Below are 22,556 nucleotides of genomic sequence, written 5' to 3' on the forward strand. Positions count from 1 at the left end.
TTGTAGTAGGCCTACTATTAGACATTGGACAGGATTGGGTAAGCTACTTTATTTGTTGCAAATGCAAATAGCCATATTTAACCTATTCTCTACATGATTATGATTATCTCGTGCCCATTCGCCTTTACATTTGAATACAGTTTATTTATTTGTTTAATAATTCATAATTATGGGGGTGAAGTAATCCAAAACATAACGAAATCACATTGGATCAAATGAATGTGTATAAATAACAACATGTAAATAACATTATGAGCTAGGTCTGCAAAAGATTCGTGCTTTAGCTGCAATGCCATGCCGATGCTGTAGGTGGCATAGGTACATGAAAACAAGCCTTCTTTCAGCTGCTAACCTAGCTGCTAATGTTTATCAACGACTTAACTTACAATATAGTTGTCTGCTTTCTCAAATAACTGGATCGCTCGATAGAATTTTCGCAGTGACTTTTAATTTATTGTAGCACGTTTAGCGATTCAGCGCACTTGATCTCCAAGAGACAGGAATAACGGAGTTTGCTACGCGATTTCATTTAAATGAATTCGCTTGTCGGCTACGGACTGTCCTCAGATTCAGAGAGTGAAGGGGATGGAGATGATGGCAACCACGGCGGTACTGCCAGGTCAGTGAGTGTGCAAACTGCAAACATAGTTTATTGCAAGCCATTATTGTCGTGCAAGTTGCAACGTTAGTCTTACACAATGCAATTTTGTAGATAGCTTACTCATTGGTTTATAACTGGGTAGGTACTAACCTCGCCCACCAGGCTTTTTTCTGAGAGAAAAGGTAGGTACACTACATCCTGTTGACTGAGTGACAGTTGACTGTTGACTGACAGTTTAATTTAAATCTGGCATCTGGATCCCCAAACGTTCACTGCCTCCCTCTTCCTCCCTCTCAATTGAATTTAATTCAAAGGTGTTTTATTAGCATGAGAGGTGTACACACAGAAGTGTACACAATACAATACAAAATATGTACAAGTCCCTCCCTCCCTCCCTCCCTACCTGTCCCTCCCTCTCTCTCTCATCCTCCCTTATTTCCCCCTCTCATTGACATTGCCAAAGCATGAGTGAAATAATATATACCCTGTAAATGTCTTTGCTATGATGCACTCTCTTACCTCTGTCTCCTTCTTTCACCAGCACTGGGGGTGAGGTGAGCAGCGGGGACACTGCTGTCAAGAAGACCCGTAACTTCCTGCTGGAGTCCAACTCGGCCTCCAGTGAATCAGAGAGTGAATCTGAATCAGCAGAAGCACGGGCAGAACCTTCACCACCACCACGGAAGCTGGCGGTGGCAGCGGGCTCCCCATCTGGGTCCGCACCGTCCCGACCCACCCCCAGAGCTCCGCTTCCCAGTCCCAACAAACTGCCCCCACCTCCGCTGAGCGCGTGCGCCGGTAGCAGTGTGTTCGCCAACCCCTTCAAGATCCAAGCCGATGAGAAACTCAGTGTCTTACAGAAACACGTCCCCCTCACCCTGCAGGCCAAGCCCTCCCAGATAGGAGGCAAGAGGATGTGCGTGGCCTACAGAAAGGACGGGAGGTGCCGGTTTGGCATCAAATGCAAGTTTGCTCATGATAGCGACCTCCAGACCTCAGGCATTCCCAGTATCTATGGACACTCTGTGGGCAATGACACACAAGGGCCAGAGAAGCTTGATTCCCATATGCATGGGCCTTGTGATGGAGAATCGCAGGGTGAGGATGAAAGCGAGGGGCAACAAGCGAGAAAGAGGAGGGTGGGACTGAGCAACACCTTAATCCCTCCCAAACGAGCCATGAAGCAGTTTGCTATGCAAAGGGACAGAGAACGCCATCATCTGTCCTAAACATTAGGAGACAGACACTTTAAACAGGGGTGCCCAAAAGGTAGATCGTGATCTACCAGTAGATCACAAAGGCTTTGCAGGTAGACCACATGAAATGCCCTTAAACATATATATAATTAAAAAGAAATCACAAAATCCCTCTTTTTGGCATCTGCCACTTAAATTAAGGTGACTTTATTGATTGACATCAAGAAGGGCCTGTCAGCTCCCTAGCCTTCACAGCTTCTAAAGTAGGCAAACCCCCCAATGCAATGCTTATTTTTCAGGAGTCAGTATTACAAAGACCCCCAAAACCTACCACTTCCATACAGAATAGGTTGAAGACATTAATTTTGTCCCCACTATTTCCCATCCCAAGTTCATTTTTCTTATATGCAACTTGAGTGGTGCTATTCCAAAGTCCCTTCAGGTATTTTTGGGGGTTGATCATGTTGAGCTGTTCATTTTTAAAGTAGCTCTCAAGTCAAATAATTGTGGGCACCCCTGCCTTAGGAAATCTACCTAAAATGGTCTGTTCTCTAAAGCTAAAACACTGTTAAGTTCACAATGTGAAATGGTTAGGGATTAATCTTGTGTATTTCCTTGTTGTTTCCACCCCGTCTTGAATGACTCACTCTTTGTGAAAAGCTGAAAACAAAACATGTGCCCCCCCACCCCCCGTTATAATAAATACACTGTTTGTACAAGTTCATGTAAAAGACATTTATTTACCTCATAAATTAACAGAATCTGCTCTTACCACACTTCCAACATCACAAATCATATGGGAGTATTGACACATGGTGCAGGGACATATTTGCCACTGAAAGTTCATCAATGCCCAATGGCTATTGCTTATATAATTCATAGCGCTATACTACGGCCAGTGTCTTAGCATCTATATTAAAACTTCATGTTGAATAGCTAATTTCAATGTCCATTTGGTTAACTGCAACTATTTTGGACTTCCAAAACACAAAACCTGCTACATTGTTTCCCTTCAGTCAAGCTTTACATTTCTGATCGCAGTTTTGTGTGGAAGCAGTCACTTGTACAGACATACACACACACGCGATGTTTGTTGCCATTGTGTGTGCTAATCGTTAGCAATGTTGTGCACACGGATGAAGCCACAAGTAGGCGGATCCGCTGAGCTCTAGTGATCGGTTTAGGGGAAGTCCCTCCCCTGTAAATCGTTCAGACAGGGAACAATGTCAGAATAAGTCTGAAATCAGGCTACCATTTTGCAGTAACTTTTCCCAGGTATGTAAAACCTGATTACATGACTCTTCCAGGTGTTGTGACCATTCAGGTACTGACGCAGCCATACTTTGAATCAATACATTTCAGTACTGTATTTAACTTTGAGAAACGCTATATTACTGCATAACAGGCTTTGCAACAGCACATCCTCCTAGATCTGTTTTAGCATTAATAAACACACAAAAGGCCAGTAAAGGTTATGAGGACTAACGTTACTTCACCTTATATACAAAGGCAACAACTTATAGATACAGATACCACGCATACGTACATATCTTTCCCTGATAGATCTAAAAAGCTACCAAAAAGTGACTATGGGTGAATAATACATAACTTGATGGTGATCCTATGTGTCTCAAACATTGTATTACAGTATATAGCGTCACATAACATAGTTGGCTACTATCATTGCCTTGCTCTATGCACAGTTGCACACTTTTCCTTCCTCATATGAGAACCTGTGGCACATGGCCCACTGTACCATCAGTCAGAACTTCTTCCTGCTCCCAGACCACACCCCCCTCCACTCCCACTTCCGTCTGTTGATGAATGGAATTAGCTGACGGAGAGGAGGAGAGCACAGAGGTGTCTAGAACGTAGGTTTCCCCAATGTTGGAAGATGGATCCTGAGGTGGGCTGGAGGTGGTGGTCTGCAGGGTGTGGAGCTGCTGAGGTGCTAGTATAGGGATTTGTTGAATATGGGTCTGGGACTGGTCGATAGGCTGGAACGTCATGTGTATGATCTGAGTTTGTCCCTGAGCCTGCTGCTGCGGCGAGGAAAATGACTGCATAGACATTGGCGGCTGCTGCAGCTGCTGCTGCAGGTGTGACTGTTGCTGGGTCACCACTGACCCAGAATGGAGGGTCAGTTGCTGGAGCTGCTGCGACTGCTGAGCTGCCTGCACAAACTGGAAGGGCATCTGGAGCTGGAGGTGGGTGTGCTGATGGTTCTCAGCGGGAGAAGGGGGGTCAATGGGGGACAGTGCAATGGTCACCGGCACCTGCATGGTGTGGAGGCTCTGGTCTTGACCCAGTAACACCACCTGGTGGCTCACTTGTTGGGCAACCTGACCCATCTGGGACAACTGAGCCACTTGTGCCACCTGCTGCCCAACTTGCCCCACCTGGCTCAACTGTGCCATGTGCCCAGCCTGCCCTACTTGACTCAGCTCCAGGCTGGTGACCTCTGCCTGGACAGGGTTTCCTTGAAACTCCAGCAGGGAGGCGGGTGTAGTGATGAGGGCACCGGCGTTGGCCGCCAGCGCCTCAGCAATCAGTACCTCTGGGTGACTCTTGGCCTTATGGGCCACCACGCAGTCCTTCTTCTCAAACTTCTTGCCACAGATGGAGCAGGAGAACTGGTATGTGGCATCAGCGTCATGCTTCTTCATGTGCCAATTGAGAGAGGCCTTCTGACGACAGGTGAAGCCACAGATCTCACACCTAGCAGACATTGAAGAGGAGGGGGGCAAGTTAGAATGAGACGAGTAAATGATTATTATGAATGATTAGGGCTGTCACAATTATTACATAATCGTCTAGTCGCAATTATTTGAGGTAATCGCAATTATTTTGCATAATCGTTTCCATGTTGAGAAATGTTAATATAGTTACAAACACTTTCAAAAAGTAGTGGAAATAGGTGATCTACAAGCTCACAATGCGACGCGTTGTGAGCTTGTAGATCGCCTATTTCCACCATCAATGTTCTTTTTTAAGTATAAAATTGTCAAATGTCAGTCATTTCTTTGTATATCTAAGTTATGTTTCATGTTTGCCATGTGCATCAAAGCCTAAAAAGCCTAACAGAAATGTAACGACAAATACACAACAATTAAATCGTTAACCGCAATTATTTGAGTGACAATTAATCGTCATGTAAAATGTCATAATGGTGACAGTGACAGCCCTATGAATGATAGCCTGAAAAAGAAAAGGAGAAAAAAAAGACACTCACTGGAGGGGTTTTTCTCCTGTGTGGATCATACGGTGCACGGCCAGGTTGTGAGAGCTTTTGAACGCACGAGCACAGAACTCACAGATGTAGTCCCTCTGGTCTAAACGTCACAAAAACAACAATTGTATCACGCATTTTGGAGAAATGTGTTTATACAGGGGTTAAAGTTCTCCGTCCTGGGGACGGATTTCCGTCTTGAGGATTCCCTAGGGGCTATTTATGAGATCAGAGAAGATTCGGAAAAAAAGAAAACAAGCTGAACCGTCTGCGCTAATTATAATAGCATCAGTTACTACTGTGGTGCGTAGACTTGCTGGTGTGTCATGTAGTTCTAATTTAGACCAACTATTTCCTGTAAGTAGACTTCAAAATAAAACCAGTTGACGTGACTTGACTTGACTTGATCAGATTACGCTAGGCTCTTATTTTGAAATCCGCCCTACACTGAGAGGAAATGCCTCTAGCTACTTGTTGCTGCTGTAAGCTAACTGCGACGATGCTGTTGGATAAACAAAACATCACTTGGATTACCCGCAATAGTTTGGCTAAAGTTCATATTTATGATAGAAAACAGTGCTCCTGTGGCTTAAACGATGTACACCGTTTGGAAGTTTGTTAAACTTTTTGGACCTACGCTGAATTCCAATAGCTGGATGCTGCAAAGGAATGAGACGTCGCTCTCTCTGTAATGTATGGATGGCAGTGTCAAAAGATGAAGTCACTGGAGTTTTACATGTAAACAGCAGGTAGGCTATACTATCTAAATATGTGTTTACAGGGGGCAGCAGTAATTGACAATACGCGTTTGCTTTCTACAGTCTATATGGTTTGCTTACGTTCTCTGCATTATAAGCAACGGAACACTTGTTATGTTTGCAAATCAGAGATTCGAGGGGATTTATTTGTCACTCACAAAAGTGATCCATACAGATGCTAATGAAATACTTCGGGGTGGTGTTTCATTGGTACCGATTAGCAACGTATCATGAATGATTGGTGTTCACTGTTCATGGCAATAGGCGGAGATTTCTCCACTGCATCGCAGTGTTTCGCTCATAACATTACCTACGTGTGGCATAGGTTCAGTCAGCGACGCGTTATTTGGAATTGCACATGAGTTCTGGGCGGAGGCAGCGACAATAAGGCTCGGATGTGCTCAGTGCGGTCAAAAACAAATTGAGGTGGGCTTGGCTGGATGAAAAGGTTGACGGGAAAGCCATTCAGGTCCTGGTGTCACCGTGTCAAACGGTGAGAGAACCAGGAGCCTGTTTCTGTTGTATCTGTTAAATGGCAGCATGGCAGCAACGATAAAAAAGACGCTTTTCAAGCGCGGGGGGGGGGGGGGGAATACATTTCCGTCTCGGGATTTTTTTTTGCTTTAACCCAGTGATGTTAATAGGTTTTTAATGTAATGAGTCCCGGGACCCCAGAAGAGTTTTTCGGATGAGTCCCAGGGATATTTTATGGGTCCCAAAAAAATTCAACGCCGCGGAGATGGGTATCGTTCACCTCTGAATCGATACGATACCTTTTTCGATACCTGGGAATCGATACGATACCTTTTTCGATACCGTTTTCGATACTTTTTTATGTATTATTATTATTATTACTACCCTTATTATTACCATTATTATTATTATTATTAACTTTTTTCTATAGGCTATTTTACACACCACAATAGGTTATTAAGGCCGTCTAAAGACTGAGCTTGTAGATCGGCTATTTTCAAAATGTTTGCCTATTTCTTATATTTATTTTACAATTTGGCTAATGTTTGAACTTAGAACTAGGATTTCTAACTAGGCTACAGACACGCATTTAATTATATTTATATCACTGGGACCCCAATTTATATTACATTTTAAAAAACTAGAGTAGGCCTACAAATGGAACAGGTCCATTTGGTTCCATTTGTTCACCGAGTAACAGACCCATTAAGTTTCCAAAAGATTCCCTTTTACTTTGCTATTAGCAATATAAAACGTTTTTATATTCAGCAAAATGTCAGTAATGGTATTGTCTGCCTCTCATTATTGTCAAGGAAGAAAGTACCGCATGTCGCTGCCTTGCTTAAGTTTCGTAAAGGCAAAAAAAAGCACCCTAAGACACACACCAAAAGTTGTGTGTGCGGGGGAAAGAGGAGGGGCAGCCACTGTTGCACAGAAATCACTTTCACTTTCAGCTTATGACAAACGGCAGCTTTTAATCAATGCACAAGGATTTAAGGACATTATATTTATAATGATTACAAGAACATTCACTACCTGTAGCTATGGAGTAGGCCTACTCCGTTGGAACCTACTCTGTTGGAACGGAAATAAACTTGTACGTGCTGTTAGACAGACAGTTGGCTCCTCTCCTCTCCGCAGGTTTAATAGGAAGCAAAGACAGACACCACGGTTTGATTTGATCATTGCGTAGTCAATTATGAAGGGATTTCAAAAATTTAAACGTCTCCATATTGCTTGGGAAGTCTACTTAGCAGAACATCGCGGCCTTTGCGATTCGCTAATCGCTAATGTTTTTCTTTTACCGCGATGCGGTAAATTATGGATTAATAATGGAGGCGCGTCCCCGGGACCCCAGAAACAAGACGTGAATGCGTCTCTGGGCGACATGAACGCGTATTTGACGCGGGACGCGCACGTAATGACATCACTGACCCCTGGTTTATATTGAACCCATTTAGGCCTAGAATTACTGACTACTTTAACTATTGAAAACTAGCAGATATACAAGCTCACAGCGCGGCACCGAGTGGAACAACATATTTTTAAGATGGGGGCAGCCAAATAAAATATAATTTTGGGGGTCCTTTACATGAAAAAGTTTGAGAACCACTGATTTAGAGGAAGGATTTAGAAGTCGGGTCACAGATCGAGTCAAAGATATTCAAACTTGCACACATTTTCACGACTTTTCAAAAATAGCAGATCTACAAGCTCACAGCGCGGCACCGATATCTGCTATTTTTCAATAGTTAAAGCATAAAATAATGGTTAAAGTGGTTCAAATCTAACGCGACTCAGGCACGTTCCAGGTTTTTGAGAGTTAAATTAAATGTATATTGAAAATATATCCTCCTGACTATATGTAATCAAGCATGCATACCTGTGTGATGCTTAGCATGACGCAACAGCTGCTTCTGTAGTCTGAACAGCCTTCCACATGAGGGGTGAGGACATACGTACTTCTTTTTCAGTAGGTGCTGGTACTTTATATGATGCTGGGTGGAGAGGAAACAAGAAACAAGAAAGTAACACATTTACACAATGGTTTGGGTGGATTCTCATGCATTTTATATGACTGAATTGACCTCTGTTATGAACTGGCATCATGGGCCCACTCATAAAGCATTCCCACTGGGATTTTGTGCTTGCAGTGACAAACCTGTAGGTAGCGAGGATGAGCCAGAACTGTGCCACACCCTTCCATTTCACAACGCACATACTGAACTGGGGGTTTCTTTCTGTGTGTGGGGACAGGACATACAAATATAGATATTTGTTGATACATTTATTAAACCAGGGAGAAGCGTCACGTCGCATATACAAACTTTAGAAGGCAATCATAGCCAATCATGAGGGAATATGGGAAATGGGACAGATCCATGTTGATGATGACATGACTTTAGAGATACTGTGTACCGCTTTGCGTGATTTTAGGCTAAAATCTGTAGGAGCAGTGTTCAAAAATGTGTTTTGCAAAAAACGGCCTGATGGTGGCGCTAGAAGAGGGGCATGTGAGAAATGAGGGGCGGAGGTTGTGATTTGCCATCCAAGGAGCGTGTGCAAAGTTTGGCATCAATAGGGCCAGCGGTGGCGGAGATAAGAGTAGGGACAAAAGTGTGACGTGACATGACGGACAGACAGACAGACAGCCTGACGGTCGCAACAATACAGTTCAAATAAATACAACTCATTTATCCATTAAATTATAAATGTATGTATTCCCTCCCTCATCCACGAAGGAGGAGCTAAAGAGGGGAAGTAAAGAAGAATGTCTAAGCTAAAGGCCAGTGGAGCCCCTCGTCTAACCTTCTCTTTGGAAGCCGTGGAGTTTTGTCGTCTTTCCTTCTCCTGCCCCTCCTAGGAAAAGTACAAAGTCAATTCAGTCAAGTACAGTATATATGATCAGGAGAATGATGGACAATTAAAACACTTTAACATACTTTCTGGGTCCATCCGGGTCCTCGCCTGCATCCTCCTCCAGCTTCACCTCCTCCTCCACAGACTCTGCGTTCTCAGAACCCTCTATCTTTATTTCCGCAACCTCTCCTTCTTTCTCTTTAGTGGGTGCTTTCTCTTTCTTCTCCTTCGGTCTAGGAGGAGCCCTTCGCTTCACTTTGGGGACGTCTCTGAGAAATGCAGAAAAGAGACTGAAGAAACTTCAGGCACTGGACAAGAATCACCATACAGTAATCAGTCTCTACAGTCACCGACCGACCGACCGACACACACACACACACACACACACACACACACACACACACACACACACACACACACACACACACACACACACACACACACACACACACACACACACACACACACACACACACACACACACAGATATTTCCATGTGCAAAATTTTAACTCTGGTGTGTGTGTGTGTGTGTGTGTGTGTGTGTGTGTGTGTGTGTGTGTGTGTGCACACCTTTCACCCTCGGGGTCATAGCTCTGGTCATTCAGATCATCTTTGAAAGGAACATCCTCTTCTTCACTGCTGAGCCCCTCTAATTCCTCTACACCACTGAAGAAAGAAAATCAACAGATATCAGTGCTATACTGAATGTGCTCTCCTCACAGTTTGCACCAGTTGCAATTATATGGTTTAAGTTCGGGGTACCTTTGTGTCTGTAGTACTTGGTAGTCTAGGTCACTGGGGTCATCCTGAAATAATGGAGGGCCTTCGTTATTCATGGCTGAAACATCAGCATCCTCACCTTCCTCTTTCTTCTCACTGTAGAGGAAGTAGGACAGAGGTAAATGAAACATATCACAATCCGTGACTGTCTGTCTCCCACACTCAGTCACTTTCACTCTATGGGTCAATGGACAATCAACCCCAAGAACCCCCAATTTGGGAACCAATGATCTGTAATATAGCTGGAGCAGTGGAGCCACACTCTGTGTGTGTGTGTGTGTGTGTGTGTGTGTGTGTGTGTGTGTGTGTGTGTGTGTGTGTAATGTTGCCATTCAACTGCATCCAAAAACGAATTTAGTACATTTAAATGTCTAAATTAACCAATTGACCATATACGAATATACTTTATACAAATATACTTTACTCACACTGCATCAGTAAGTCTCCTTATCTTTCACCTCTGCCTCCCAACGAATGTAGTACATTTAACACATCTAGGCCTGGGTCGGTATCGACATTTTGTTATTGCGGTTATTGTATTCCCATTACCGGCGGTATTGCGGTAATAATTACCGCACCCCCGTATCTATTAATTAGGGTTCGGCGATAAACCAAAAATTTCATGGCATCAAACACCTGTAAGGCAGTTACTGTGTTAAATGTAAAAATGTACCAATTTACCATATAAGAATGAATATACAGTTTACTCACACTGCATCAGTATTTGTCTCCGTATCTTTCACCTCTGCCTCCCCAGCTGAGAGAGTGAGAGAGAGAGAGAGAGAGAGAGAGAGAGAGAGAGAGAGAGAGAGAGAAAGAGAGAGAGAAAGAGAGAGAGAAAGAGAGAGAGATATCATGAGCACCAGCAAGACAAAATAACTCTACATACATAGTGGAGGCTCTAAGACACATTTTACTTCAAGTCATGATGCAAAGGTCCCCTTTGGTATGGAAGTACTCCATACCAAAGGGGACCTTTGCATCATGACTTGAAGTTAACAGCTTATTTTTCGGGCTTAGAGCCTCCACTAACAGTCTATATAACATATATAACAATAAGTAAGTATAACATGCTTGGGCTACATACAGCCCTGGGTGACCACCTTCCTAAAGTAAGATTAAAGTAAGAAGTCTTTATAGAATGAATGAGTTCACCAGGATAAATACTCTGTGTGAATTATTCAAGTCCTCTTGTGCTTAATTTATTCTCCCTTGTATGACGTCTCGCTCCGAAAATAGCAGATTCATTGATTGAATACTTAATTAGTCAGACAGACATGTAAACAGGCAAACCGCATTTGGTGGTACAGTCGGACATTAAGGCTAAAAGGATAACACAAAACAAGTCCGGGATATTTCATTCCTAGCAGGTTGCTCACCAGCTGGGTTCTCTGTGCCCGGTTCACTCTTACACACAGGTTTGGCAGAGCCCCTGGCAGCCCTGGCGCCAGGAGCTTTGGCACGGGTCTGCTGTGGGGGGCGTCTAGACAGAGGACCTACAGAGCAATAAAATCATGGCATCAAACACCTGGCATCAGATAATGTACTGGAAGGTGCACAGACAGTCAGACACCTAATAGTGTACACAGGCAGCTATACAGAGAAGACATACTTATTCCTTAAGTTTTATCAGGGATTACATCTAAGCGATATCAAAGACATAAAAAGAGTTGGGTTTTATTAACCATGTATGGGTTCATTTAATTCGAGGCAGATTACCTTGAGCATCTGCATCAGGTTTCTTGGAGTCCACTGAACTGCAGCAGGGAAAGATATGGAAAATATTACAATAAAATAAAAAATAGTTATTCGTTTGGTTAATATTATAGTTATTTATTCCTGGCAGATGATTATGTTAGCCTGCCAGCTATGTTTATTCACCAACCAGTGACCTGTCACTTCATATCGATTAAGACTAGAGCATGCAGACGTTCGCAGACACTGACACATTGTACGCCAGGTATGTTTCCCCCCACCCTCTTCATCTGCTGCAGATGTACACACTATACAGCAAGGGGAAGAACTACTACTACCGAAAGGCGTGTTTTTGACAGGACTTGGCCGAGTTTGTAGGTAGTGTCAAGTGAAGTTTGTAACTAGTGCTAGATTTGTGTTTCTCGTTTGTTTACTTTTCTGATATCTGGCACGCTACATCTAAAACGAATAGTCGTGCTGCTGACACAGGTAACGTTACCGTAGTTAACAACAGTGAAAACTTACTCTGTAGTTTGAACGCTGTCACCTGCAGCATCCTGCAGCGCCGCTGAACCTGCAGACTCCACGCTTCTCTTTCGTCGGGAATGAGAAACTTTCCTCCGCTTGGCCGCTGCCGTGTCCGCGGCCGGTTCGTCCTCGTCGTCGCTCTTGCTGTCCTTCAGCCAGGCCGGCACGGCCCGGGTCGCCCGGTCTCGCAGAACTCGTCCGGAGCCCTGTGGGCTCGGCGCAGCCCCGTTGACGTCCGGGCTTGTTGTCGTGGGGAGGACGCCGGACCTTGGACGCGGCGCTCCCCGCTCCCTCAGGCCCCGTCGCGGCGTGACCGCCGTACTGCTACCCGCGGTCTCCTCCGTGGCCTTGTTATCCGCGGGCTGTCCTTTATTAACGTCCCCGGTCGGGTCACCAGTGTCCGGTTCCATCGTCCCCTTCTTTGCACTTTTCGATTCCGCGCACACTTCGAGTAGGTTTACATGCAATTTGAAGAAGAATGGAACAGATCCGATATATGGACGTTTTGGTTGCAAGAGGCCCTTGTCCGACAGTGTGACATATTTAACAGAACGCGTTGGCTTCGTCCTATATATACGCGTCAAATTATTGATTATGAATTTAAAACTTTTCGTAATTATCTATTCAGTAATAAACGAATATAATTTTAAAGAAGCAGACACTATTTTTGCGTTCTTAAAGCTATAGTAAACCTACTTATTCGCACGGGCCTAGAGCACAGCCATTTTGTGTGCTTTGTTGCGTCTCCTTTAAGCCAAGGTTGGCTTCATGCGCAGCAAACCCATTTCAACAGATCTAGAAATCATGTGGATTTCCCTTGGAGCTCAACCGGAGCGGGTTGACTCCAGCTACACCATTTATATATCTACAAAACAGCGGCAGCTGTGCAAAACATGTACAAAGACGACCATTCTAAGGATTGTGGGATTTGTAGTGCATTTTACGAGTCTTTTTCTACAATTAAAATCAAGAGCGTAAATAGGGGTTGAGTGAGGGGACCAAATAAGCAAATTGTATTGGATTGTTTTAATTGTAAATGTAATAGAAGCTGCTACTAGTTGTGGTACTTGATGATGATGGTAATTAATAATAATTGATATAACTAGAAAGATGCAATTGGAAATTGCAAGTGTGGTTGCCGTGATGCGAATTTCGTCTTACCTTTTGAATTTTCCCCATTCAAGTCTATGGGGAAAATTAATTCACTAATAAATTAATGGCCATATGGAGATCTCTGTGTCGGTTTTGAGTTGACTCCTTGTCCCTTTTATGCCCATTAATGGAGATCCCTAATGTCATCAATATTAACCATCTTGGAAAGACCATAGTAGGACATGAGTGTGTCAGTCTCATGTGATGTCAGACATCTATGATGTCAGCCATCTCCATAAATGGGAAAAGTTTAATTTTTAATTAAAGTCAATGGAGAAAATTAATTCACGAATACATTTATATAAATTAAACTTTAATATAATGTATCTCTTACGTCGATTTGACATAATGGCCCATGAAGTGCGTGCCACCAAAAAATATTAATATTTTTTTTTTTTAAGAAATAATAAAATAAGGAAACTATGCAATAAAGTCGGACAAGTACTATAGTCTGGTTGTCCTACAGGGGCAACCACACTAATAACAACTATCTTTATTACTGTTAAATCATGAATTGAAATTAAATTATTATTCATCATACTAAAATGTAGCCCATTTTAGATAGGCATATTTATTGCGACCATAGGTCGCAGATTCGTATGTGAACGGTCACAGCTTGTCAGTATCTCTGTCTGTCTATAATTCCTGACACATGTGGTTCTATGGGTTTGTTGCTCTGACATCAAGCTCTGATGTCAGGGGAACCACTAACAGAATGGGTTTGCTGCTCTGACATCACGCTCTGGCTTCACTGTGATGTTAACCTGTGATGTCACACACACTAACAGAATCCCTTTTATGCCCATATATGGAGTTCCCTGATGTCATCAATATTAAGCCCATACCATATCTAACAGGACTTCATATGGGAATGCCCATATATGGAGGCCACATCGGCCACATTCCACACTAAGGCTGGTTCTACAGACAGGGATCTCCCTGGGAATAAAAGGGCATGATGTCACATAGACATCATAGAACTTTCACATAACGAATAACTGGCTCTCACAGCATATATCTCCATATACAGTACATATGGGTACCAGGGGTCTCCATATATGGGTAACTGGTCCGATATACATCACTGGCCAAATGGCCAAGAATTGCCACATGTCGCCCTGAGGCGTCTTACTAGTTATACTGTATTTAAAGTCCAATAAATTGTCTTTTGTTCAAATGGCATATATATTGCCAAATCTAAAGTGTGAAAAGGTTTCAACAAAAAGTAAATAAAAAAAGTAAAAAGAAAATAGCTTTTCAGACCTCCTTCCTACAATCGTCAGATTACACATGTGCAAACGCACAAAGCTTCCGGGACTCTTCTTCAAAATAAAGCGTACGTAAGTGCATAGTGGCAGGCAGTGTGTTAATGTTTAATTCCATTCACTTGTACACCTTTGTAATAAATATCATTGCATTCATTTTGTATGGTCAAGTCTCTTAACTTGAAATATTAATTCTAAAAAAACAAGGAAGCCATGGTCCATATAAAATCTGCCCTTGTACTACGATTGGCCCCTGGGCTGGGCCGGACTTTGTCATATCTGTCTAGCCACAAAACAAATTCATTAAATATATTTGCCACTAGATGGCGACTTTGTCATAAGTGTCCGATCGACTTTTCCTCCTGTTATCACTTAGCACTTACCTGTCCTATACCATAAAAGTTGGATACACTGAACACTGATATGTTTAAAACAAAACAGTCTAACTTAAGAGACTTGGACAATGCTTGTGATAACATTACTCTGATTACACATTACAGCAGCATGCAGTGCTCCGAGTGCTGTAGATGGTTATTAAATGTGAAACTATGACCCGGTCACTGCAATAATTGTCTGATTGCTCAGAATACTTTTTGTCTATAATTCACCTCCTTCTGCTTTGGGTCTAAGTGTAACTCCATGGTAAAGTTGAGCTACAGAGAATAGTTTATGAAACACCAGACATTCACAGCCTAATATGTTGACTAAGAATCTAATATGTTGACTAAGAATAGCTGATCTATGAGGTAAGTATTGGGTTAATGTAGGCAGAAGCTTGTTTCAATGTCCTTTGGTTTAAGAACACCAAAGGACAGAAACAGATTCATGTTCTGGTCTGACCTACACTTGTGTAAAAACCCTTTAATTATATCCAAGTTATGGTTTCATTATAGGCCTGTAAGAAAGTATAAAGATCTAATATAAAGACCTACTGTAGGATAAGCTAAGCTTTGGTTGATTGGAACAGGAGCAAGAACATAACTTAATATGACGCAAACACCATAACACAACACCACACCTTTTTGGAAATGCTTTATTTATCTACTTTACTATAAATATAACATTGCTGAATAAGCTTTTTTTTTTCTTTTCTTTTTTACAAACCTGATAGAAAACAGTCTGCATAGGCCTACAAAACTACATCAAAGGGCACAACTTGGCAATAAGGCACAAACTAGAACATTTTACACTTTAACACCTATCTTCAGCTAGACACACTGGTAGCAGGAAGAGCTCATACTACACATGTAGTGTGAGTGAAATGCAGGCAATAGAATGTAAGCAGGTGTTTTGAGTGGGAGACAAGATCAAGAATGGAGGTGTTTCTGATAACTGTGTTACTGTGCTTTTTGACAGATGTCAAGACTGCAGTTCAGATTGCATTGCACAACCCTAAGCAGTGTTTTACTATTAGTCAACCTTCATGTTAAACAGAGGTTACAGTGGCCTACAGAACATCCAGTCAAACAACCAGTGAGATGACTCGTGTGAGCCAACTTCTGTCTCAGAAATTAGTACCATTCAGTGGAAGGCTACCAAGCTTTTGTGCTCCCACTCAGAACACTAAACCCAGTTCAAAAGTTACTTCAACTACAAAAACATTGAATGGTCAAAAGCTATTGAACACTTTGGCAAAAAGAAAAAACATTTTTTTTGTTATCCCTAATTAATGTGTATATTGAAAAGGGAAAAAAATAAACTTAGAATATATTATACCTTTTCTTTCTCACTTCATACACAATACATGTAAAGCATATATTAAATATATCCAGACTTTTCGTCATCCTAAGGAAAACAAAATACAGGCATTTTTCTAAAGAATCAAAATCCAGTTTTGGAAGGTGAAGGTGGGGAAAGAATCAAAACATTTTGGGACAGACAGAGAAGAGTTACTTCAACAAAATATGCCTCATTTGCTGTGTTAATATTTGATGAGTTAAGAACATCGGCCTCTTCTTCAGTCAGGCCAATCCTCTCAACGCCATCCTCACACTACAAATGAAAAAAGTCCATAACATTGTTTTGAATGAGAAACATAATATAAAATCAAACAAGAGATATAAATAAAATAAAAAGTTGTGTTGTAAAATTCACTCAAATATTTTGATGTTTCTTTTTTTGTTTCACTCATACTAGCTTTCCACACTTTTGGATAAAAATTGTGTGTGACTTCATGATCAGCAGCTGTGTGAATGGGTGTGTGTTGTGTTGTGTTGTGTTGTAGTACAGTACATGCATAGACTACAAACATTTAATTGTGAGGTATTGCTCCAGTTAATTCCAGATAGTCACATAGTACACTTGTTTTCAACACACAGCAGAGTTTTAAAAGTGCCTACAACACATTCATAGGGGTCATTTTATGTTTGCTCCATCCGTGAGGAAAAACTCTGTCCGACACACAGGCATTGAAAAACACTAACCAAACCCCTTCATACATGAAATAATGCTCAGCATATTAAATATCTCAACCTTCATCTGATAGTGGCAATCTCTTGCCTTTTATAAATATGGTTAAGTGCACCTTGGTCAAGCTGTTTTGGAGGACGAGAACGAGATAAGACTGAATGCTACTATGTGGAGTGTTACAGCAAGAATGTTCAGAGAAGAGCGTGCAGGGAAGAGGTCGCCTTGACATTTCTGACCACAGAAATGGACACCAAGTTACAGAAGTCTCCCCATACAAGCATCATAAAATAACGCAATGGCAATATGGATAATAAAGAACACAGGGAGTTGTATGGACAAAAGTATCTCCTTTCTACTTTATATGAAACATTAAGGCCTAGCTTTGAGAATGGAATGCATGAAAATTGAGCCCAGAGTAGCTCATGCACTGTAGCTACTACTGTAAGGCACTAGTCTGGCACAGGTCGTCTTTATAACGTTAAGCCGACTGGAGTGTAAAGTTAAATTCTCATACAGTCTCTAGTTTGGCAAACTTATGAGTGATAGAATGGTCCATATAGCCATTTAAAACATCTCTCTTTTCTGTCCACATTTGTTCACCTTTCAAGAGTCAGACAATGCAAAAATGATAACATGGGAATACATACAGTAAATGAGAAAAACCAAGCAATATCACTTCAGTCTTAGTTTTCTGGCAAAGATCAAGTTCCTTCGATATCTAAGAATGTGAAAATACATATCCGAGAATACCCTTAAGTAGTATTTGATGATATACTGCATGTGAAAATGTTAAAACACCTTTGACACCCACCATTAAGGAAGCAATGCAGTTGACTTTAGTTTTTCTCCATTATGTATTCCTAAAGGAATTTTCCACCAAAGTTATTTATCTGGGAATATTGCTTCAAATATATCAAGTTATATGTTTTCAAAAGTATAACAGTGCCATACACTTACGCAAAATAGTTAATACGCAAATAAACACATCACTTATAACCTTCACTAAAGATAACCAAAAACACAAACAAAACTATATTAACCAAAAAATACCCAAAAGGCATCTATGAATTATGCTCTTTCAACCAGCATGGACGGACAACAATACCTACAGTATGTAGAATTCTCTGGAATATTCTATGTTAATGAAAAATAATAACAAAAAATAAAGAAAAAAATAATAATATTACATCCAAAAACATTTGTCTTTAGTGGTATTCTCTCTGTTCAGTAGTTCCTGTTGTACTTTTTTTCTTCTTTTTTACCTTCTTAAATATCTAGTTCTTAGCATATTAAAACACAATGTAATTACACCTCATTTCTACTTCAAAGAAGACAATAACCGCAAATAAAAATGAGTGGTCTACAAAGAGAATAAAACCTTAAATATGTATCATCTCTTTAAAAATACTTTCAATGTACCTTCAGTGTTCTTGTTTGCCACACCAGTATAGTCGTAGAGAAAGGTGAGGGCCAGCTGTGTGATGTTGGTGGTACTGGTATTGTTGGTTGTTGGTTGTGCTTTTGTTGGAAACAGGGTTATTGGCATATAAAAGGCATATTACTTTCCTGATTGTCCATTATAACTACTCGTGGTGTCAGTGGCAACTTGTCGATACTGTATAATTAAGGCTATGCTCTGGTAAGCTTGGGTCCAGTGTACATTTTGGTCAGTATACTGTATATCAGTCTGTGTTATGAAGATTGTATTCACATCAAACAAAATGTTCCTTAGATACCTTGGAGGTTCACAACTTCTTGAGAAACAAGAGATGTTTTAGTTATAACAGGACAAACTCTATATTGTTCAGATGTTTTGGTGGTTGATCAGTCATAGCCCAGACAACATTGTGGTCTGTGCTCCAGAATCAGTATGTCTGGTAGACATCATGGATGGGAACCTGGAAGGCTGCAGCAGGGAAGGCCTGAGGCATGGCATAGCCGGCATAGCCTCCATATGCTGCGGCCACGGCTGCGTTCTTCTGCAGAGCTGCCAGAGCAGCCGTGTTAGCAGCATAGTTGGCGATGGGAACATAGCCTCCATATAGGCCACCAGCTGTAGGGATACGTTGCACGTTATGGGCCATGGCATAGACTGGAGTGATGGGACGACCCTGGGTGTTGGAAATGGACGAGAAGGTCAAATAATGTGAAGGAACAGAATGTTCAACTTAATCTACTGTGTGCAGGGGCGTCACAATTAAGGAGGGTAAAAGTGGGACTGAGTTACTAGGGCCCAAGGTGGAGGGGCCTTAATTATTTTATACTTTAGCTATTGAAAATAGCAGATATACAAGCTTATTTTTGAAATGTTGTGCAAATCTTTGATTATATGTATTTTTTAAGTGAACATTTGTAACTCAAATTTTGCTTCTGGGGGGTCCCTGGAATTAAATATTTTGAGATGGGGGTCCGTGGCCAAATACATATCTTTTTGGGGGTCCTTCACATGAAAAGTTTTGAGCACCACTGACATAGAAACATATGTTTTTCAAAAAACCTTTGGTTGGATTTGAAAATCTTCAAAGACTTTTCAAAGAATTTTCAGGATTTGTCAAAAATAGCAGATCTACAAGCTCGCTGTGAGCTTGTATATCTGCTATTTTTCAATAGTTAAAGCACAACATAATGCATAATAATGCGTTCCTAGTCTAAATGGGTCAACCCCCCTCCCCCTATGAAGAACATTCAAGGGGGGCCCGCAGTGAATCCTTGTACTCAGGGCCCAGAGTGTGTTGTGACACCCCTGACTGTATCTGAGAGAAGATGAAGACAGCAGTACAGTAGGTCTGTCTAATGTTCACCTGAAAGGGTGGCGGCGTAGAGACTGAAGGCAGAACGGTGGCTGCTGTCTGGCCGCTGTGTTCAGGGTGCTGCATTGACAGAGGGTTCATCAGGTGCTCCACTGCATGCATCTTCCCCTCTTCCATCAGCTTGGCTGCAGGAGCTGCAGAGAAAACTGGGTACTGACCACTCAGTGCCTGCAAGCCCACTGCACAGAAGAACAGTGAAGAGAATGAGTTCTGCTGTAGAGAACAATATACACATGCACATACAGTATGCTCAGAAACAGGCATTCTCAAAACCAAATCTAAATCCATATGTATGAAAAGCAGGACATACCAAAGTGAAAAAAGGAGGATAGAATTTAGACAATTAAGGAAGAAAAGTAGGAAAAAAGTAAGCGGTTACACAAGTTGGCTTTGGATTACACTAACCCTCCCACTCCCACACACAAACACATATGCACAGACAACTAACCCTTCATTAGCTGCTTGTCGGTGGCCTTTGTGTGGCTAACGGGAGGTTTAAGACACTAATGCATGGATTTGTTTTATATCCACTATTCGTTTACACAACCACGAGACAGATCTCCCTCCAATGGAAATAAACCATATACTGAGAAAACACCACGTATTTTGCATGTTAGGTGAAATACATGATTACAATTCTGTTGAAACAAGTTGTTTTATTGAGAAAATAAGACGTTTTTTGAGGCCGAAAGAAGCCAACCTGTTTTCTGCTAGTTTTATGATCACTGTACATTGTGCTGATGGCTGTGTTTAGAGATTATTTTGTGCCTGCATACAGACTTCAGAATCACACCAGATTACAGATTCTAAAGTTTGGCTGGGGTAAGGATATCCACGCCCAGATATAGATGGATCGGATGGATTTTAGATGTTTAAGCCCCCTTAAGTACCTGTATGTGATGTCTCGTTTCTCTTTCTCTCTATCTAAGACACAAATGACCTAGAATGCAATATTTTATTTTGTCCAGGGAGTTCAAATGAGATCGAAGCCTGAGGTGTGAGCACGCAGTGTGAAAAGCCCAAAGTACACATAAACATCCTCAGTGTTAATTTAACTCAGAGTGTAGGCTACAAATGTTACCAAATGTACCCCTAAGGGTCCACAGTCTCAGAGCTAAATGAACACACAGGCTTTTACAGTGTAAATCTCACTGAGGAGGACTGGGTGTGCGCGTGGACGACCGATAAGCACTGGCTCGCCTCATTACTCCTGCTCAGAGAGTGGCCGTCGACAAGCAGCTATTGTTTCTGACGGACAAAAGTCCTTTCAGACTGGTCTTGATCCTGTGATCCCACAGAGACTGGGATTGAGGAACAGGGTCCAGCTTGGGGTCAGATCATTCCAGAAGCAAGAAATTCCACCTTACCTATTTCACCTTGCATCAACAAATAAGTTACATCAACAAAAAAGGCGACACGTTTCGATAGACAGATAATGTTGCAGAACAAGTCGGGTAATCTGGCGGATTTAGGATCAATTGTATTTAATTACTGTTAAGCGATGATTCAGTGATCAGATTAGAATGGCTAGGGGTGCAAATAGAATTAGAAGGGAAAGGCAACCTTAATTTAATGTAGAAGGTCTGCAGTACAAGTCTGGTCTAGAGTAGAAAAGTGGTGGATTTAAGGGGACTAAAGCCATTTATAATTCATCGTATGACTGCAGTGTGTCAAAATGTTTTTGTAGAACATGTATTATTTATTGAAGTTATTTTAGTGATGCAGTCGTACCACATTGTATGAAGTTGGCTTACACAGAGCAGCGGGAGCTAACTCATTTTTAAAAAGACTGCCTTTATTTTGCAGCAATTTGGCATGCATTATATTATATATATACATTAAATATAAATGAGAGCCATACCATATATTTGCTGACATTCTCCCAAAATTCCTTATTTAGCGCTAACTCAAAAATAACCATCCACTTTTCAGGCAGACCCTGGAATTGAGTGCATGTGGGTGATGAAAAGGGTATGAAAGGGTATGAAAGAAAGACGAAATATCGTGGAGAAAAGGATGATTACTACAGTATCTGGACATGCTAGAAAGGACAGAGGATTGGAGCAATTATCTGTAACTGCAAGTTAAAAATCAATGTCTACTCAAATGTAGTCCTTTTGCCCATGACCATTCAGTAGCAACCATACCCATGATACAAAAAGGTCCTCAAACAGCGGGTAACAGTGAGGACAAATATAGGGTAGAAGGTTTAGTACGGGTTTTAGATGAGGGGAGCATACGGATATTTCTATCTCACTGACTTGTGCCAGGTTTGATGCCAACTTGGTTGACGGAGGCTGCCAGTTCCAGACTGGACATCAGCTCATAGGGCTTTTCCAGCTTGGCCTTGCCCTCATGGTAACGGCTGTAGATGCCGCGACCGGCAGAGTAACCCCCCAGGTAGGACCCCCGTGGTCCAGGGGTACGGTTACCTGCAGTTGCACGACCTCGACCTCGCACAGTACCTGCTTGAAATACACATGACAGGGGGGATCCGGTTTAGGACTGGGGCAGTTGGAGGCCAAGAATGTTCCATTGGCATGTAACTGTCTGGAGCAACGTTGAAAATATCATGTACGGCGATAGGAAATGGTGGAAAACCCTAAAATAAATGTGCTTCTTTTCTGTCCCAATTTAGTCATTATTCCAATTCCTTGCTTTTCCCACACACTTGCATAATCCGGTCGCTGCTGACCCTAACTGGTGGTTGGTCTTGGGACTGGTGGGTCTTGGGATGGTGGTATACCACATGCCTCCTCCACCTGCCAGTGAGGAGCTTCACCAGGAGGAAGTAGCGTG

General features: G+C 41.9%; 3 protein-coding genes across 7 annotated transcripts in view; 1 reads left to right on the top strand and 2 right to left on the bottom strand.

The window, feature by feature from the left end:
• Nucleotides 1-376: 376 nt before the first annotated feature.
• On the top strand, nucleotides 377-2,417 carry LOC308281132 (uncharacterized protein). The gene is made up of 2 exons (XM_080721224.1): nucleotides 377-619; nucleotides 1,143-2,417. Exons 1-2 carry the CDS (start codon nucleotides 534-536, stop codon nucleotides 1,828-1,830), a joined length of 774 nt encoding a protein of 257 aa, XP_080577350.1. The 5' UTR covers nucleotides 377-533; the 3' UTR covers nucleotides 1,831-2,417.
• A 100-nt stretch (nucleotides 2,418-2,517) lies between these two features.
• On the bottom strand, nucleotides 2,518-12,831 carry zfp91 (ZFP91 zinc finger protein, atypical E3 ubiquitin ligase). Its single transcript, XM_080721540.1, has 12 exons — nucleotides 12,119-12,831; nucleotides 11,618-11,655; nucleotides 11,278-11,394; nucleotides 10,610-10,655; nucleotides 9,881-9,994; nucleotides 9,689-9,784; nucleotides 9,201-9,386; nucleotides 9,067-9,117; nucleotides 8,420-8,498; nucleotides 8,141-8,255; nucleotides 5,030-5,129; nucleotides 2,518-4,515 (listed from the first exon to the last, which is right to left on the bottom strand). Exons 1-12 carry the CDS (start codon nucleotides 12,529-12,531, stop codon nucleotides 3,519-3,521), a joined length of 2,352 nt encoding a protein of 783 aa, XP_080577666.1. The 5' UTR covers nucleotides 12,532-12,831; the 3' UTR covers nucleotides 2,518-3,518.
• Nucleotides 12,832-15,660: 2,829 nt separating this feature from the next.
• The window catches only part of rbm47 (RNA binding motif protein 47), a 39,260-nt gene continuing 32,364 nt past the window's right edge, over nucleotides 15,661-22,556 (bottom strand). For 2 of the 5 annotated variants that reach the window (XM_080721266.1, XM_080721267.1), the window contains exons 5-7: nucleotides 22,019-22,225; nucleotides 19,749-19,936; nucleotides 15,661-19,058 (exon numbers count right to left, since the gene is read on the bottom strand). In XM_080721266.1, the coding sequence (XP_080577392.1) occupies nucleotides 18,813-19,058; nucleotides 19,749-19,936; nucleotides 22,019-22,225 (641 nt within the window). In that variant the 3' untranslated portion in view covers nucleotides 15,661-18,812. The remainder of the gene's footprint in view (nucleotides 19,059-19,748; nucleotides 19,937-22,018; nucleotides 22,226-22,556) is intronic. The other 3 variants (XM_080721270.1, XM_080721269.1, XM_080721268.1) reach the window with 2 other exon arrangements.

This window comes from Nannobrachium achirus (assembly GCF_963921795.1).
Source record: "Nannobrachium achirus genome assembly, chromosome: 3".
Taxonomy (NCBI): Eukaryota; Metazoa; Chordata; class Actinopteri; order Myctophiformes; family Myctophidae; genus Nannobrachium; species Nannobrachium achirus.

Bases quoted from the DNA above. Each gene is read 5' to 3' on its own strand.
- zfp91 (XM_080721540.1), bottom strand. From the start codon at position 12,531: ATGGAACCGGACACTGGTGACCCGACCGGGGACGTTAATAAAGGACAG. The intron at 11,656-12,118 runs GTAAGTTTTCAC...TCCCTGCTGCAG, and splicing joins GACAGCGTTCAAACTACAGA to TTCAGTGGACTCCAAGAAAC. The intron at 9,995-10,609 runs GTGAGTAAACTG...CTTCCTCTACAG, and splicing joins GAGACAAATACTGATGCAGT to TGAGAAGAAAGAGGAAGGTG.
- LOC308281132 (XM_080721224.1), top strand. From the start codon at position 534: ATGAATTCGCTTGTCGGCTACGGACTGTCCTCAGATTCAGAGAGTGAA. The intron at 620-1,142 runs GTCAGTGAGTGT...TTCTTTCACCAG, and splicing joins AACCACGGCGGTACTGCCAG to CACTGGGGGTGAGGTGAGCA.